Source organism: Oncorhynchus clarkii, chromosome 3 (genome assembly GCF_045791955.1).
Source record: "Oncorhynchus clarkii lewisi isolate Uvic-CL-2024 chromosome 3, UVic_Ocla_1.0, whole genome shotgun sequence".
In the NCBI taxonomy this organism is placed as follows: Eukaryota; Metazoa; Chordata; class Actinopteri; order Salmoniformes; family Salmonidae; genus Oncorhynchus; species Oncorhynchus clarkii.
In genome coordinates this window covers 8,658,452-8,676,072 of record NC_092149.1, presented here as the reverse complement: position 1 = coordinate 8,676,072, position 17,621 = coordinate 8,658,452, and the positions used below count along the sequence as shown (strand labels likewise).

The following is a 17,621-nucleotide window of genomic DNA, read 5'->3' as shown; positions in this document are numbered from 1 at the left end:
CCTACAAAAGCTTCCTAAGACCAAATGACCAGCGTTTTGCAGAGAGCAAGACACACAAACTAATAGCACAGAACAGAAAACATGTCGATTCACATCAATGTGAGTGTAGCACCTATTTCTCAATGCCGGAAACACCTTTAATAGTAACTTAGAGCACCAAAAGAAAACATTACAAATTACAAACTCTTAAATCAATATTAATAATATTGTAATGTTGTTCTAAAAGTTGTGCTTGAGGTTTTCTTCAAATCAGCTCTATCTTCTGAAACAATCCAATAACGTCGTACAGTCAACGTCACACGGTGGAGAAATACAAAGCCAAGCTCAGCCTTCGTGTCCTCCTGGGTCACACGGTGGGGAAATACAAAGCCAAGCTCAGCCTTTGTGTCCTCCTGGGTCACACGGTGGGGAAATACAAAGTCAAGCTCAGCCTTCGTGTCCTCCTGGGTCACACGGTGGGGAAATACAAAGCCAAGCTCAGCCTTCGTGTCCTCCTGGGTCACACGGTGGGGAAATACAAAGCCAAGCTCAGCCTTCGTGTCCTCCTGAGTCACACGGTGGGGAAATACAAAGCCAAGCTCAGCCTTCGTGTCCTCCTGAGTCACACGGTGGGGAAATACAAAGCCAAGCTCAGCCTTCGTGTCCTCCTGGGTCACACGGTGGAGAAATACAAAGCCAAGCTCAGCCTTCGTGTCCTCCTGGGTCACACGGTGGGGAAATACAAAGCCAAGCTCAGCCTTCGTGTCCTCCTGGGTCACACGGTGGGGAAATACAAAGCCAAGCTCAGCCTTCGTGTCCTCCTGGGTCACACGGTGGGGAAATACAAAGCCAAGCTCAGCCTTCGTGTCCTCCTGGGTCACACGGTGGGGAAATACAAAGCCAAGCTCAGCCTTCGTGTCCTCCTGGGTCACACGGTGGGGAAATACAAAGCCAAGCTCAGCCTTCGTGTCCTCCTGGGTCACACGGTGGGGAAATACAAAGCCAAGCTCAGCCTTTGTGTCCTCCTGAGTCACACGGTGGGGAAATACAAAGCCAAGCTCAGCCTTCGTGTCCTCCTGGGTCACACGGTGGGGAAATACAAAGCCAAGCTCAGCCTTCGTGTCCTCCTGGGTCACACGGTGGGGAAATACAAAGCCAAGCTCAGCCTTCGTGTCCTCCTGAGTCACACGGTGGGGAAATACAAAGCCAAGCTCAGCCTTCGTGTCCTCCTGGGTCACACGGTGGGGAAATACAAAGCCAAGCTCAGCCTTCGTGTCCTCCTGGGTCACACGGTGGGGAAATACAAAGCCAAGCTCAGCCTGCGTGTCCTCCTGGGTCACACGGTGGGGAAATACAAAGCCAAGCTCAGCCTTCGTGTCCTCCTGGGTCACACGGTGGGGAAATACAAAGTCAAGCTCAGCCTTCGTGTCCTCCTGGGTCACACGGTGGGGAAATACAAAGCCAAGCTCAGCCTTCGTGTCCTCCTGAGTCACACGGTGGGGAAATACAAAGCCAAGCTCAGCCTTCGTGTCCTCCTGAGTCACACGGTGGGGAAATACAAAGCCAAGCTCAGCCTTCGTGTCCTCCTGGGTCACACGGTGGGGAAATACAAAGCCAAGCTCAGCCTTCGTGTCCTCCTGGGTCACACGGTGGGGAAATACAAAGCCAAGCTCAGCCTTCGTGTCCGTCCTCGTGAGTTTGTTCGTAGGTGTAAAGACAGTAACAGTATCAAGCTATCAACTGCATTTTTACTCATCTCCTTTTTGATCAACCTTTTAGTGTTTAGTGAAGTTTATAGTATGGTTAGGTTTTTTGCACACAACGAAAAATGTCCTAATAAGTTGGATAAGTCTGTGAGAATGAGGCGGGCGAATTGGGCGTCTAATCGTCAATCAGCAATCTGAGGGGCACATCCCTGAGAACTTGGCTTCTAAAGCGTCTCAAACAGCCAGCAGAATGGAGTATTGTAAACACATTTATTGTAAATAAGAATAGATATATTCTATCAAGGTCTTCGGTGAGCATGGAAGTGAACCGGGTAAGGGGTATGATCTTTGTACGTCTGTAACTTTCTCACACATCATTGTTCACGATTCATTCATGATTATCCATAATCATGGTAGTATCCACATTCACGTAGAAGTGTTAAGAAACATATATCTATTCTTATTTACAATAAAAGTGTTTACAATACTATTCATTTATATTGGGCACAAAATGATCTGAAACACAACCAAAGCAAATTGCGAAAGAATCCAACACGTTTGTAGAGACACAAGCTTGATGTAGTCATTGCGTGCTAGGAATATGGGAACAAATACACAACTTTTGACTACTTTAATACACTTATAAATACATTTGTCCAAATGCTTTTGGTTCCCTAAAATGGGGGGACTATGTAGAAAAAGTGCTGTAATTCCTAAACAGTTTGATATGGATGAAAACCCTAAAGATGACAGTCTGCACTTTAACCTTATAGATATTGTATCATTTCTAATTCAAAGTGCTGGAGAACAGAGCCAAAACAACAAACAATGTGTCACTGTCCAAATACTTCTAGACCTCACTGTCCAGTAACGAAGTCGTCCTGAATACATCTGACCTGTCTTCCACCCTGGTCATAGGCCTATAGTCATGTCAAAATACGCAGAATTGCAGGAAATTATGTTTAAAACAGTAAACATTTTCCTGGGGGAAATACAAATAAAAGTTTTAAAACCGAGACAGACAAAGTATTAGATATTAGTCCTTTCCACTCCTGGTGATTTCTGCACTGTCATCTGCTTTGTTAATGTTGGCCTCAGATTCTAAAAAGCAGGAAGGGATTGGGGTGAAGGTGCAATCTGTGTAAAGTATGTCAGCACGACTCAGCAGCCAATCACATAATCCGTTGTTCACTTCTGTTCCAGTACAGTAAGTTCCAACACACACCCTTATCTCTGCAAACATCTGAATCACACACACACACACACACACACAGTCAGGCAGGCAACAGAGACAGAGAGCAACACAGAGAGAACGAAAACACTAAAGATACATAGGTGGGTTAAAGAAGAAACAACAACAACGAAGATTAAGTATGTAAACACGGTTATGTGAGCTATTGGATCACTCCAATATGGTATCCTTCCGTGCCGCAGGATACATTCCGAGTAAGGATTTTCAGGTTAGTCCAGGAGTCAATTCCGATTTAATTAGAAATTCCATTTCAATTCTTGAATTCACTCCTGAAGTGGAGAATTGTTTTAAATTCAATTTTGTATTTTTTTCAGTTATGGAATTTGACTTGAATTGAAATTAGACCGTTTTTATGTTTTTTAAATTGGAAGTGAATTATAATTTTAAAAACATTTGACCTTTGGAATTTAATATTTTACATTTCCCAGTTAATGGAATTAATGCACATAGTATCAAAATGTTCTGTGGGATTTGTATTTAATAATCTACGCTCTTAGAAAAAATGGTTCCAAAGGGGTTCTTCGGCTGTCCCCGTAGGATAACCCTATTTGGTTACAGGTATAACTATTTTGGGTTCCATGTAGAACCCTGGGGAAAGGGTTCTACATGGAACCCAACAGGGTTCTACCTGGAACCAAAAATGGTTCTTCACAGGGTTCTCCTATGGGGACAACCGGAGAACCCTTTCAGGTTCTAGATAGCACCTTTTTTCTAAGAATGTATTCCTATATTTCCAGTATAGCTACAGTATAAAAGGAGGTGTCCAGTGTTTAATGTCTCTATGTATGGGACGGCAGCATTGGCAGTGTGTGTTTCAGATTGACTGCTGGGCTCCGCCTTCTGAGACGCAGGCCGCTGCCTGTGGACAGAGACACCTTGCCTTTCTCACAGCGAAACACCATACTGGACATGGTAGTTTCTCTCTGTGTAACACCGGCAGTGTAATAGAGCTGTATGTGAGTTTCTAAGGGAAAAGAGGATGGGGGTTGGAGGGGGACAACAGAGCACCCAGATGGAGAGGCTAGCTAGCTGCTCTAAGCTATTGAATAGCTGTGGGTATACGTCTGCCCTATACACTAAGATACAGACAGACAGCTCTTACCTAGAAAATCATCTCAGGAATGCGCAGAGAAAGAGAAGAGGTGGAAGTAGTGCCGCTGCAGCTATTTAAGGGGGGGTCAGCCGCAACATAACCCGGTACAGAGGACTAATCAGAAAATTCTTACTCTGAATGCATCCTGCCGCGTGGAAGGATACAATATAGGAGTGATGCAATATGGTACTACATAAGAAGAAGAACATTAACATGAGACGTTGTTGTTTGTTTTGCAGGCTGGAACAATGGAGATGTGTAGTAGCGTGGTGTTGGGAGGCCTGGTGTTGTTGCTTCTACTGTGGTTGTTCAGGCTGAGGAGACAGAGACATGTCCATCTACCCCCAGGACCCTGCGCCCTGCCGCTTCTAGGAAACCTGCTTCAGATTGACAAACAGGCCCCCTTCAAGACCCTCACCAAGTGGAGTGGTGTGTATGGGCCAGTGATGACAGTGTATCTTGGGCCCCAGCGAGCCGTGGTGCTGGTGGGGTACGGGGCAGTCAAGGAGGCTCTGGTGGACCAGGCTGAGGATTTCACAGGACGAGCTCCTGTCCCCTTCCTGGTCCTTGTTACCAGGGGATACGGCCTGGCCATCAGTAATGGGGAGCGTTGGCGCCAGCTGCGTCGTTTCACCCTGACCACACTGAGAGACTTTGGGATGGGCCGTAAGAGGATGGAGGAGTGGGTACAGGAGGAGAGCCAACACCTCATAGACAGTCTGGACGCCACTAAAGCCGTGCCCTTCGATCCTCATCCATTCCTGAGTCGCACCGTGTCCAACGTCATCTGCTCCCTGGTGTTTGGCCAGCGCTTCGGCTATGACGATGACAACTTCTTGCACTTGCTCAACATCATCTCAGCTGTACTGCGCTTTGGAAGCAGCCCCTGTGGACAGCTGTACAACATCTTCCCCTGGCTGATGGAACACCTGCCTGGTCGGCAGCAAGTTGTGTTCAGCCAGATGGACGAGTTGAGAGGCTTTGTGATGAAAAAGATCCACGAGCACCAGGAGACCATTGACCCAGGCAACCCTAGAGACTTCACAGATTGCTTCCTCACCAGACTCAACCAGGAGAAGGATGTGTCCTCCTCTGAGTTCCATTACGAGAACCTGGTGTCCACAGTGTTGGACCTCTTCCTTGCAGGAACAGAGACCACCAGCACCACTCTCAGATATGCCTTCATGCTGCTCCTCAAATACCCCAACATTCAGGAGCACGTTCAGCAGGAGATCGACACAGTGATTGGCCGACAGCGCGTACCTCAGATGGAGGACAGGAAGTCCCTCCCCTTCACAGAAGCCGTCATCCACGAGGTGCAGCGCTTCCTGGACATCGCCCCATTGAACCTCCCGCACTATGCCACCAAGAATATCTCATTCAGAGGGTACACTATCCCTCAGGGCACCGTGATCCTTCCGATGCTGCACTCTGTTCTGAGAGACCAGGACCACTGGGCCACGCCCACAACCTTCAATCCCAATCACTTCCTTGATCAGAACGGAAACTTTCAGAAGAACCCCGCCTTCTTGGCTTTCTCTGCAGGTAAGCGTGCCTGTGTGGGAGAGTCTCTGGCTCGTATGGAAATCTTTCTGTTCCTGGTGTCTCTGCTGCAACATTTCTCCTTCTCCTGCCCTGGAGGACCTGACAGCATTGACCTCAGCCCAGAGTTCAGCAGTTTCACTAACGTGCCGCGTCACTACCAGCTCATCGCTACACCCCGCTGACCAGGAGGGGAATTGCAGCCGGACCACAGGAGGAGTAGAGATGAGGGAGGTAGGGACAGCACAGGAGGATGGTTCCCATATGTCTGATGCCATTTCATAAGCTTGTTCCAGCCATTATTATTATGAGCCGTTCTCCCCTCAGCAGCCTCCACTGAGGGACGGGTGTCTATTTTTTTGTTTGTTTTTCATGACAATGTGATGCGTTGTGATACTTTGTGATGTGTGTTCTTTAACAACGAATGCTTGGAGATTTTTCTGGTCAGTATAGGTGGATCAGGAGAAACTCAGGGTCCTGGGAGTGAAGTCCTCTTTGTCCTCGTCTTGTCGTGTCCCGTGTATATATATATTTATATATTTTCTTTGCATATCTTTATATATATTTTTTCTCAAAAAATCTCAACTTCAAAACACTCTCCTGCAACCCACCTCACCAAGTAAAAAAAAAAAGTATTATTCACCCCAAATCTGAAATCCACAATAGAAGCTAGCCAGAAGCTAGCCAGAAGCTAGCCAGAAGCTAGCCAGAAGCTAGTGTCAGTTTACTGGCTAACGTTAGTATTCAGCTAACCATGGTTGGTGGTCATCAGCTATCCTTTAGCTCGAAAAGCCAGTTTTGTACAACGCGACTCAGACCAGAGCATACCAGACCTATTTTCTCTCCATATCCCAAGATTTCTACCGCAAGCTCTGGACATTTACACCTGGATCTTGCAGCTAGCTAGCTGCTATCCGAGTGACTATTGCCAACGTCGGTCCCGGAGCAAACATCAATTATTCTGGAGCTAGCCAGCTAAAGAGTTCCATCAGCCACTCCTGGGCTACAATCACCTATTCGGACCGGTTTTACTGCCGACGCAGTCTCACCTCATTTGCTCATATCGTATATAGACTTATGTTTCTACTGTATTATTGACTGTATGTTTGTTTTACTCCATGTGTAACTCTGTGTCGTTGTATGTGTCAAACTGCTTTGCTTTATCTTGGCCAGGTCGCAGTTGTAAATGAGAACTTGTTCTCAACTTGCCTACCTGGTTAAATAAAGGTGAAATAAAATAGTGCTGAGCGATTAGTGCTTTTTGAGGTCAGTTCGGTTTCATCATTATTTTTTAAATCACGGTAAAATGTTTTAACATTAAATGTAGTATGTGGGTTGAATGCTGTAACACAGAATAAAACCATGAATTAAAGTCCCATGATGGTAGTGACTGCCCATTACTTCTGGTCCCTTATTAACCATCATGGATTCACAGTACTTTACTTCAATAACATATTTCAGTTGTTGTGTATGTTACATTTGTTATATTTGATGACTTTATTATTTCATTCCAATTCATCATTTCATCTGTATAGAGCTGCTGCCTATGCTGTCTGACAAAATCACTATTTTAGTAGTTCTTTAAAGTAAATAAGGCAAACTTTTATGACTGCTGAACACCAATGATCAATCACTTAGATCGTATATTCAGGTAGAGATGCAGTATACGTATCAAAACGGCTGGATGTCCTTTGAGTGGTGGACCATTCTTGATACACACGGGAAACTGTTGAGCGTGAAAAACCCAGCAGCTTTGCAGTTCTTTACACGAACCAATGCGCCGGACACCTATTATCATACCCCGTTCAAAGGCACTTAAATAGTTTGTCTTGCCTAGTGCTGTGGCGGTAATGAAATGTTGTCAGACGGTTATTGTCATGCAAAAGACTGCCGGTCTCACGGTAGTTGACAGTTCATTAACATAAACAAGTTGATGTGTGTCTTCGGAACATCCAAATTTAAAAAGTCTAATAAATCAATTTATTTTACACCATCACAATAAATCCATTATTTATTTTAGTAAAAAAACACTATGATCTGAGTAAAAAGTATTCCAGAAGAACAGAATCTGAGTTGCTCTACTGTATGTTATGTGGCTATGCTCCATGCCATAGGCTGTAGGCTTGTTCATTTAACTGACAAGATATGCTTAGAAGTCCCATACCATTATTGTATATATGATTTAATAGTTAGAAGAATAGAATTTAACTGAATAAAATAGAAAGGATATTTTTCCCATTCCAGAGTGAGTGTGCATATGAAGTGGCTATGTTGAGTGTAAAAGTGAACATTTGAAACAGGTCCTATTCATTAGATTTAGAGTTACTTGGCAACTTTAGCTGTGAATGGTACAAACCTTAGAATGTCATAGAAATCAAAACATATATTGGCTGCATGTATCGAATATAGGCTATTGATGACCTGAGAAAGTCAAAAAAAATCAAGCTTGTGCTCCATTCCTTACCTCAGGCTGTTCTCTCATCAAGTCATCATATTTTCACCCAGCAGACGATTCTCAATTGAAACTTGTCTTTACTGAGATGTCAAATTAGTTTAGATTTAGAATGTCCCATTATCAAAAGGGCAGGAACAGGAACAGGGGAAAAATACATGTAATCCATATGCACTCCAATAGTGAATGGAGGCTGCGCACTCGCAACGTTTAGTCTTTCAATGATGCCAGAAAACCTACTTGGGTTTTATAGCAGAGCTGTGCTTCATGTGATATTCTGACAAACTCTGTATGCCGTGGCCTCTCTAACCCCGTTCCTGCAGCTACCCAGTGCTTACATTTGGGAAACCAAGTGAAAACTCTTCAGGAACATCGATAGTAACATGTTTTCGCAACAAAACATATTTCACTAAATTGTTGACAGCCCCTCTGCACGCTTGAGAAAGGAATGAAGGAGAGAGAGGAGGAGATGGAAACGCACGGTGGTGAGATATTCTGTATAGCTAAAGGTAATGTCATCCAATTAATTAGGAAAAAACAATCAATATTATTAGGCTATTCCAAATCATACAAAAATGCACTATAATCATAAACTAGTTGTAAGCCGCCCTTCACAATCAATGAACCAACAGCATCACTTAAGGCTTATGTGTTCTCTACCAGACTCATGGATAGAAATGTTGGAGTGTAGCATAACGTAACCAGTACATACAGTATGCATAATGATACAGTCCACACTCAAAGGCCATTACTCTAATGTGTATCATTTTGGAGTATAGAAGAGCCCATTAATACCAAAGATCTTATATCAGTTTGTTTGATGTGTTTCTGCCATGTGTAATATGTGGTGGGCTATATATTGTATAACAGCACAATCATCATTTTCATTCCGTTTAATTCAGGTTTGGGCTCATAAACCTCAGATTCAGATTATACATATTAATAATATCTATGCATATGCATAAACTCTAATAAGCATATGGGTGTTCTGAATTGATCATCACCTTATAAAGCATTGTACATTTCGTTGCAATAGGCTATGAAATAACATCCACAACGACCATGTTTTACACTCAGTTTCAACCTGCTTTTGCACTTCTTTCTTCAAATTGATTATCATGAGGCTGTTTTGATGACCAGTGTTTGATTAGATTTTTCCATTGCATTTGCATTGATGTCAGAGTGGTTAGAGGGACAGTAGAGCCCTGAGTACCAGGTCATTAAGACCTGATAATAGAGCCCTGAGTACCAGGCCATTAGGACCTGATGGAGGGATAATAGAGCCCTGAGTACCAGGTCATTAAGACCTGACGGAGAGACAGTAGATCCCTGAGTACCAGGCCATTAGGACCTGATGGAGGGATAATAGAGCCCTGAGTACCAGACATTAGGACCTGTTGGAGGGACAGTAGATCCCTGAGTACCAGGCCATTAGGACCTGATGGAGGGACATTAGAGCCCTGAGTACCAGACCATTAGGACCTGATGGAGGGACAGTAGATCCCTGAGTACCAGGAAATTAGGGCCTGATGGAGGGACAGTAGAGCCCTGAGTACCAGACCATTAGGACCTGATGGAGGGACATTAGAGCCCTGAGTACCAGACCATTAGGACCTGTTGGAGGGACAGTAGATCCCTGAGTACCAGGAAATTAGGGCCTGATGGAGGGACAGTAGAGCCCTGAGTACCAGGCCATTAGGACCTGATGGAGGGACAGTAGAGCCCTGAGTACCAGGCCATTAGGACCTGATGGAGGGACAGTAGAGCCCTGAGTACCAGGCCATGAGGACCTGATGGAGGGACAGTAGAGCCCTGAGTACCAGGCCATTAGGACCTGATGGAGGGACAGTAGATCCCTGAGTACCAGGCCATTAGGACCAGTTGGAGGGACATTAGAGCCCTGAGTTCCAGACCATTAGGAGCTGATGGTCATTAGGGTAATAATGACACATGTCCTGAGGGCATAAAAGGAAATGAACACCTTCCTTCATAGGATAGGTTGATACTACCCATGTAGTAAGTTGCCGAAACCTAGCAATGTTACATTGAGCTGGTTGAATGGAATATGAATGACAGTCATCCAACATACTGTAACAGACATAAGGTCATGCATATTAAAAAAAATAATCCTCCCTCATCTTAAACGAAACCAACCACCACTGGAACCAAAGTGTTGGTCAGTGTTTCCCAGGGGACCCTAACTACATTCGATATATGTTATATTTAGACAAAGATATAAAGAATATAGGCTCTCTAATTCATACCGTTGGACAAACAACACCCTGACTTACAGCACCACCACTGCTGGCTAGTAGCAATCTGTATTAGAGATCCTATTTGCTCTGCCCTAGCTCAGTACATTAGCTAAATGGCTTTTAACTAGTTAGCGATTAGCATTCATTTAGGCATATGCCAGCTTCCTAAGACTAACTGACTAGTGCTTTGCAGAGAGCAAGACACACAAACAAATAGTACAGAACAGAAAACACATGGATTCATATCAAGAAGCAACGTGGAAAGCGGTATCCTTCTTGTTTTGGAAGAATCTGTTGAGTGCATGCTGAGAGAATGTAAACAGCGAGGAAACACAGAGTTTCTAAACCCAGAGGCCCAACATCACAGTTTGGGGTTTTCTCGAAATCTAAAGGCAAAACCTAATTTGATAAACTGATATGTTTTCATTTTCATAAAAAACAACTGTATATCGAAGAATTGCCTTTGATTTGATGACCTGCACATGCGAAGATCGACACAACCATTAGACCCGATGACATGTTTCTGCACATGAGCTAAGCTTGATAATGTCACCACGACATCACCTACAAGGACGATCTGGGATTTCTAATGGAGAAGCCGTTTCTAGGCCTCTTTATTTCCACTCTCTTTGGAAGAACTGTGCTGCCTGCTTGAGTGACAGGGGTTGGGGTTTGGTGTGCTGGAAGCAAGCATCCGTGGGAGGGAGAGGCAGGCATTTTTGGCAGTGCACAAGGGGGGAGAGAGAGTGTGAGAGGCTTGCTCATGCCAGCAGCCGGGCACAGTGGCAGGGACAACACTTTTATTATAGGAGTCATGAGGATAATGCACTTTACTGTTTGACAAATTCATGGTTTTATTTTCACAAAATCAAAATACGTTTTGATTGAGGTGACCAGGTAGAATGAGCAGATCGCACCAGTGTGACTAGTAATACATTTAACTCGTACAGCTAAGGTCAAAGGGTCGCAAAATGTGAGTAAATGGTCACAGTCTGGAGCCCTGTAAGGGACACAGAAACAGAGAGGATGAAGGATGAAGAGAGAGCCTGACCATTCCACCGGAACGGTTTCCAACAGGACTGTGAGGTTTGTGCAGAACTGGGACACCTATTCTCTGGGGTAAGACTATGAGGAGCAGCCAGCCAGCCAGCCAGGTGATGACACTGTTTCAATCTGAACAATGGCATCTCCCTGTTTGCAGAGGCCTATGTTAGAACCCCCAGGATGGGGAAAGAGAGCAAAGAAGGTCTTCTTACCTTCACAGAGTCCAGCAAACTCTTGGGGAAGAATCTTCGTAAACCCACATCTTTTCTGCAGAGGACAGAGCAGAAAGAGTACTGCATTACATCATTGATCAACAAGAATGTGTGCTCATTTCACCAAAACGAGGTCAGCAGCAGGTGAAATTGAATTAATCTGTAACCAGAGTAGTGTTTTTAAAGAATTTTAATCAAATCAAAAACATATTTTTTACATTTTCATTGTCACTGACTCTGTATCAAGCCTGGCATGTGAAAACACTACTTCTAATTATTTTTTAAATGGAGAGTTATTTAAAAAGAGATTGTCTTTAAAACAGCATAATTCCCTCTTAAAGCACCACTGTTTTCAGTTGGCTCCAGATAGAGCACCTGTCAGCTGGTAGATGGCAACAGGACTGAGGCCATTTCCATAGCTAGCTACTGTGTAGTCAACGCCACACACTCCACACCCCTCCATAGCCTTATCATTTGGTTAAGATCCAGCCAGCGGTCTCTCTGTATAGGCCAAGTACACAGTCTGGCCTATATATATAACATCACCATTTACCCAGGCAGTTTGGCTTTCTAATATCCCCGTGTGGTGGAGTGGTGTTGTTCTGGCTCTGCAACACACAGTCAGTCAGAAAATACATACTAACGCAAATATGTCCAGATCAAACAAATCATTTGCTTTGGGAACATAAAGTCACCAAGGGCCTTTCACCTCCTCCTCCTCCACCGTGCTCCAATGAGGAACATAAAGTCACCAACGGCCTTTCACCTCCTCCACCACCACCGTACTCCAATGAGGAACATAAAGTCACCAAGGGCCTTTCACCTCCTCCTCCTCCTCCACCGTGCTCCAATGAGGAACATAAAGTCACCAACGGCCTTTCACCTCCTCCTCCTCCACCGTGCTCCAATGAGGAACATAAAGTCACCAAGGGCCTTTCACCTCCTCCACCACCACCATGCTCCAATGAGGAACATAAAGTCACCAATGACCTTTCACCTCCTCCACCACCACCGTACTCCAATGAGGAACATAAAGTCACCAACGACCTTTCACCTCCTCCACCACCGTGCTCCAATGAGGAACATAAAGTCACCAACGACCTTTCACCTCCTCCTCCACCACCGTGCTCCAATGAGGAACATAAAGTCACCAACGACCTTTCACCTCCACCACCACCGTGCTCCAATGAGGAACATAAAGTCACCAACGACCTTTCACCTCCACCACCACCGTGCTCCAATGAGGAACATAAAGTCACCAACGACCTTTCACCTCCTCCTCCACCACCGTGCTCCAATGAGGAACATAAAGTCACCAACGACCTTTCACCTCCTCCACCACCGTGCTCCAATGAGGAACATAAAGTCACCAACGACCTTTCACCTCCTCCTCCACCACCGTGCTCCAATGAGGAACATAAGGTCACCAACGACCTTTCACCTCCACCACCACCGTGCTCCAATGAGGAACATAAAGTCACCAACGACCTTTCACCTCCTCCTCCACCACCGTGCTCCAATGAGGAACATAAAGTCACCAACAACCTTTCACCTCCTCCACAACCACCGTGCTCCAATGAGGAACATAAAGTCACCAACGACCTTTCACCTCCTCCTCCACCACCGTGCTCCAATGAGGAACATAAAGTCACCAAGGGCCTTTCACCTCCTCCACAACCCCCGTGCTCCAATGAGGAACATAAAGTCACCAACGGCCTTTCACCTCCTCCACCACCGTGCTCCAATGAGGAACATAAAGTCACCAACGGCCTTTCACCTCTTCCACAACCCCCGTGCTCCAATGAGGAACATAAAGTCACCAAGGGCCTTTCACCTCCTCCACAACCCCCGTGCTCCAATGAGGAATATAAAGTCACCAACGGCCTTTCACCTCCTCCACCACCGTGCTCCAATGAGGAACATAAAGTCACCAACGGCCTTTCACCTCTTCCACAACCCCCGTGCTCCAATGAGGAACATAAAGTCACCACGGGCCTTTCACCTCCTCCACCACCGTGCTCCAATGAGGAACATAAAGTCACCAAGGGCCTTTCACCTCCTCCTCCACCACCGTGCTCCAATGAGGAACATAAAGTCACAACGGGCCTTTCACCTCCTCCACCACCGTGCTCCAATGAGGAACATAAAACTAGCTCCTGATATAGGCTAGCACGGTATTCCCTATAGTGCCTTACATAGTGAGACAAAAGTAGCACACTATGTAAGGAACAGTGTGCCACTTGGGACGTACAGTAGCCATAGCCTACACGCTGTGGCTGATAGATGCAATCTGAAGATTTGACCTAGTTGTTGTGAATAGGCCAGAGACAGGATTCTGTCGTAACCGGTGGTGACCGTGTGAAGCTGCTCAGTTAAATTGGAACTAATAGCGTTTTAACTGCTTTGCAGATATGAAACAAACAGACAATCATAATATCACTCAACATCATCACATTCACAGTTTATACTACAAAATACATTTCATAAGAGGTTTTAAAAATAGGTTCTACTTGACTCAGCGTTCCATGGCATACATTAAGGCATTGTTGGCAGAATAGATTAATGCAGTTCAATGCAAGATTAATATAATTCACCAATACATTTCAGAAAATATTGCTATCAGGTTGTAAATCACAGCTGGCCTGGTACATTGTTTGCTGCTTCCATTCGGGATGCACTGACTTTCCCCCTCATATCGTTTTTTATTCTTCCTTGGGGTGTATATGAAGAGATTTTAATAAGATGTCATGTTGCTAAAATGCTGTCAGTTCCACTTTATTTTATTTATTTAACCTTTATTTTACTAGGCAAGTCAGTTAGGAACTAATTCTTATTTACAATGACGGCCTACACCAGCCAAACCCTAACACGGATGACGCTGGGTCAATTGTGCTCCACCCTACAGGACTCCCAATCACGGTCGGATGTGATACAGCCTGGAATCGAACCAGGGTGTCTGTAGTGACAACTCTAGCACTGAGATGCAGGAGAGAGGACACACACGATGAAAGGCTCAGCACAGCACAGGCTCATAGAGGTGAATTGTAGGATCTCTGTTCATAGATAGTGTTAAGATAATTATGTGTATGTTGTTACTACAGAAATACATAATTTCTAAAAGTCCAATGCAGCCATTTTTTAAAATCTCAATATAAATCATTTGTATGTAACAATTAAGTGCTGGAATTGTTTTCAACTAAAATTGTCAAAAATAAACAAAAATATCTTCTTCGCAAATAGCAATTTCTCAAGCAAGAATTTTGCTAGGACTGTCTTTGAGTGGTCTGAGTGTGGAGGGGGAAACTGAAAACAAGCAGTTATGGGCAGAGAGGTTTGGAACTCTCTTTCTTATTGGTCTATTAACTAATTTACCGCCTGGTGATGTCAGCAGGCAGGTCAAAACTCCATCCCACCAAAACAGGCTGAAATTGCAGTCTTTTCAAACAGCTCTTACACTAAAAGGACATTATCATCATTTTCACAACTTCACAGTATTATTCCAGCCTCATAGTGTGAAAATATATATAAAACACAAGTAAAATCTAGTTTTTGACTGCACTAGGTCTTTAAGTAAAATAATCACTTACTCTAATAATTCATAATTTGATTTCTTATCCAGGGCATTTCCTCGCATTTCCCTAAAAAATCTCCTGTAACAGAAAACAAAAGATAATAAACAATTTGTGAGTTGTCAAAATGTTTATCTAATTATGGAATATTGGACGAGTACATGAATTCACTGTTTATAAGATATCAAATATCAAGTATTTAAAATAGAACTCACCTGATTTCAAGGCAGCCCAATTTAAGTGCAATGTCTTGGTCGACTCGATCAGCTACCTCCAACATGTAGTCACTCTTGACCTGAGAAACATCATCACAGTCATTCTCCATGACAACATGTTGTCCCGCTTGACCTGAGAAACATCATCACAGTCATTCTCCATGTAGTCACTCTTGACCTGAGAAACATCATCACAGTCATTCTCCATGTAGTCACTCTTGACCTGAGAAACATCATCACAGTCATTCTCCATGACAACATGTAGTCACTCTTGACCTGAGAAACATCATCACAGTCATTCTCCATGTAGTCACTCTTGACCTGAGAAACATCATCACAGTCATTCTCCATGTAGTCACTCTTGACCTGAGAAACATCATCACAGTCATTCTCCATGACAACATGTAGTCACTCTTGACCTGAGAAACATCATCACAGTCATTCTCCATGTAGTCACTCTTGACCTGAGAAACATCATCACAGTCATTCTCCATGTAGTCACTCTTGAACTGAGAAACATCATCACAGTCATTCTCCATGACAACATGTAGTCATTCTTGACCTGAGAAACATCATCACAGTCATTCTCCATGACAACATGTAGTCACTTTTGACCTGAGAAACATCATCACAGTCATTCTCTATGACAAAGAGAACTACTAAAGTAGTGACAGGTAGTGTAGAGAGCATTGTGAATCTATTGTAAGACAGCAACAGGTAGATGGAAAGAGGTCCTCAGTTACTTGTGGATGTCATCAGATGCTCAGCTGGTAAAGCAATGCCAGGATAGCGGGTTCGATTCCCTGGACCACCCATGCGTAAGTCGCTTTGGATAAAATCGTCTCCTAAATGGCATATATTATATGATTATATTATGAATTAGTTAGTCTGACTGAGCTGCAGCTGATGGGTCCAGCTCACATGGACTTTAATGAGCCACGAGACTTGAGGCTACCTCAGATCTCTAAGAGAGAAAACACCAAAGCTTGTATTTAACAGCAGCAGGTGGCCGTCCTATCACCTCTGACCAGAACACCAGCCATCAATGTCTATTCATTTCTAGGTGGTTCTATATGTTGAATCGCTGCCGTTCCTAACACCCAGCAGGTGGCCGTCCTATCACCTCTGACCAGAACACCAGCCATCAATGTCTATTCATTTCTAGGTGGTTCTATATGTTGAATCGCTGCCGTTCCTAACACCCAGCAGGGGATGGCTGCCGTTCGTATCACCAGCAGGGGATGGCTGCCATTCATATCACCCAGCAGGGGATGGCTGCCGTTCGTATCACCCAGCAGGGGATGGCTGCCGTTCGTATCACCCAGCAGGGGATGGCTGCCATTCATATCACCCAGCAGGGGATGGCTGCCATTTGTATCACCCAGCAGGGGATGGCTGCCGTTCGTATCACCCAGCAGGGGATGGCTGCAGTTAGTATCACCCAGCAGGTGATGGCTGCCGTTCGTATCACCCAGCAGGGGATGGCTGCCGTTCGTATCACCCAGCAGGTGATGGCTGCCGTTCGTATCACCCAGCAGGGGATGGCTGCCGTTCCTAACACCCAACAGGTGATGGCTGCCGTTCGTATCACCCAGCAGGGGATGGCTGCCGTTCGTATCACTCAGCAGGGGATGGCTGTCGTTCCTAACACCCAGCAGGGGATGGCTGCAGTTCGTTTCACCCAGCAGGGGATGGCTGCCGTTCGTATCACCCAGCAGGGGATGGCTGCCGTTTGTATCACCCAGCCGGTGAGGGCTGCCATTCATATCACCCAGCAGGTGATGCTACCAGACTGTAGCCACACACAGCTTTTAGCTGTTGGGACTTTCTGGTGGGTTTATTCTCTAGGAACCTCTGGCCAGCAGCCCAGACAGCAATATAACACACTCTCAGTCACACCGTACCACCCCAGCAGGGCCGTTTCAATGTCACCAAAAGCTATTTAACAGAGTTTATATAGCCTTCAGCCATTTTAAGTACAGCCAGCTGACTTTGTCACACATTGTCCTCTACCTGTTGTGAAACAAATCATAATACACAACAGTGTATTTCTCTGATAAACAGAGAGGGAAGAACACTGAATGGTTTCTGTCCACACCTGCCAGTCCCAACTCAATATGAATATGGTTTCTGTCCACACCTGACAGTCATAACTCAATCTGAATATGGTTTCTGTCCACACCTGACAGTTCCAACTCAATCTGAATATGGTTTCTGTCCACACCTGACAGTCCCAACTCAATATGAATATGGTTTCTGTCCACACCTGACAGTCATAACTCAATCTGAATATGGTTTCTGT

General features: G+C 44.8%; 2 protein-coding genes across 8 annotated transcripts in view; one reads left to right on the top strand and one right to left on the bottom strand.

The window, feature by feature from the left end:
* The window catches only part of LOC139387417 (focal adhesion kinase 1-like), a 143,383-nt gene that overhangs the window by 68,390 nt on the left and 57,372 nt on the right, over window positions 1-17,621 (bottom strand). For all 4 annotated transcript variants that reach the window (XM_071133581.1, XM_071133588.1, XM_071133597.1 and 1 more), the window contains 3 exons: window positions 15,320-15,399; window positions 15,123-15,185; window positions 11,536-11,590 (listed from right to left, as the gene is read on the bottom strand). In XM_071133581.1, the coding sequence (XP_070989682.1) occupies window positions 11,536-11,590; window positions 15,123-15,185; window positions 15,320-15,399 (198 nt within the window). The remainder of the gene's footprint in view (window positions 1-11,535; window positions 11,591-15,122; window positions 15,186-15,319; window positions 15,400-17,621) is intronic.
* LOC139387436 (cytochrome P450 2F3-like) lies at window positions 2,946-6,956 on the top strand. Of its 4 annotated transcripts, none has more exons than XM_071133621.1 (3): window positions 3,083-3,145; window positions 4,270-5,575; window positions 5,682-6,001. In XM_071133621.1, exons 1-3 carry the CDS (start codon window positions 3,098-3,100, stop codon window positions 5,855-5,857), a joined length of 1,530 nt encoding a protein of 509 aa, XP_070989722.1. In that variant the 5' UTR covers window positions 3,083-3,097; the 3' UTR covers window positions 5,858-6,001. The 4 variants fall into 4 exon arrangements, with proteins under 4 accessions (XP_070989729.1, XP_070989713.1, XP_070989722.1 ...); XM_071133635.1 differs by having other exon boundaries at window positions 5,672-5,837; XM_071133628.1 differs by lacking the exon at window positions 3,083-3,145 and adding an exon at window positions 2,946-3,020 and having other exon boundaries at window positions 4,270-6,956.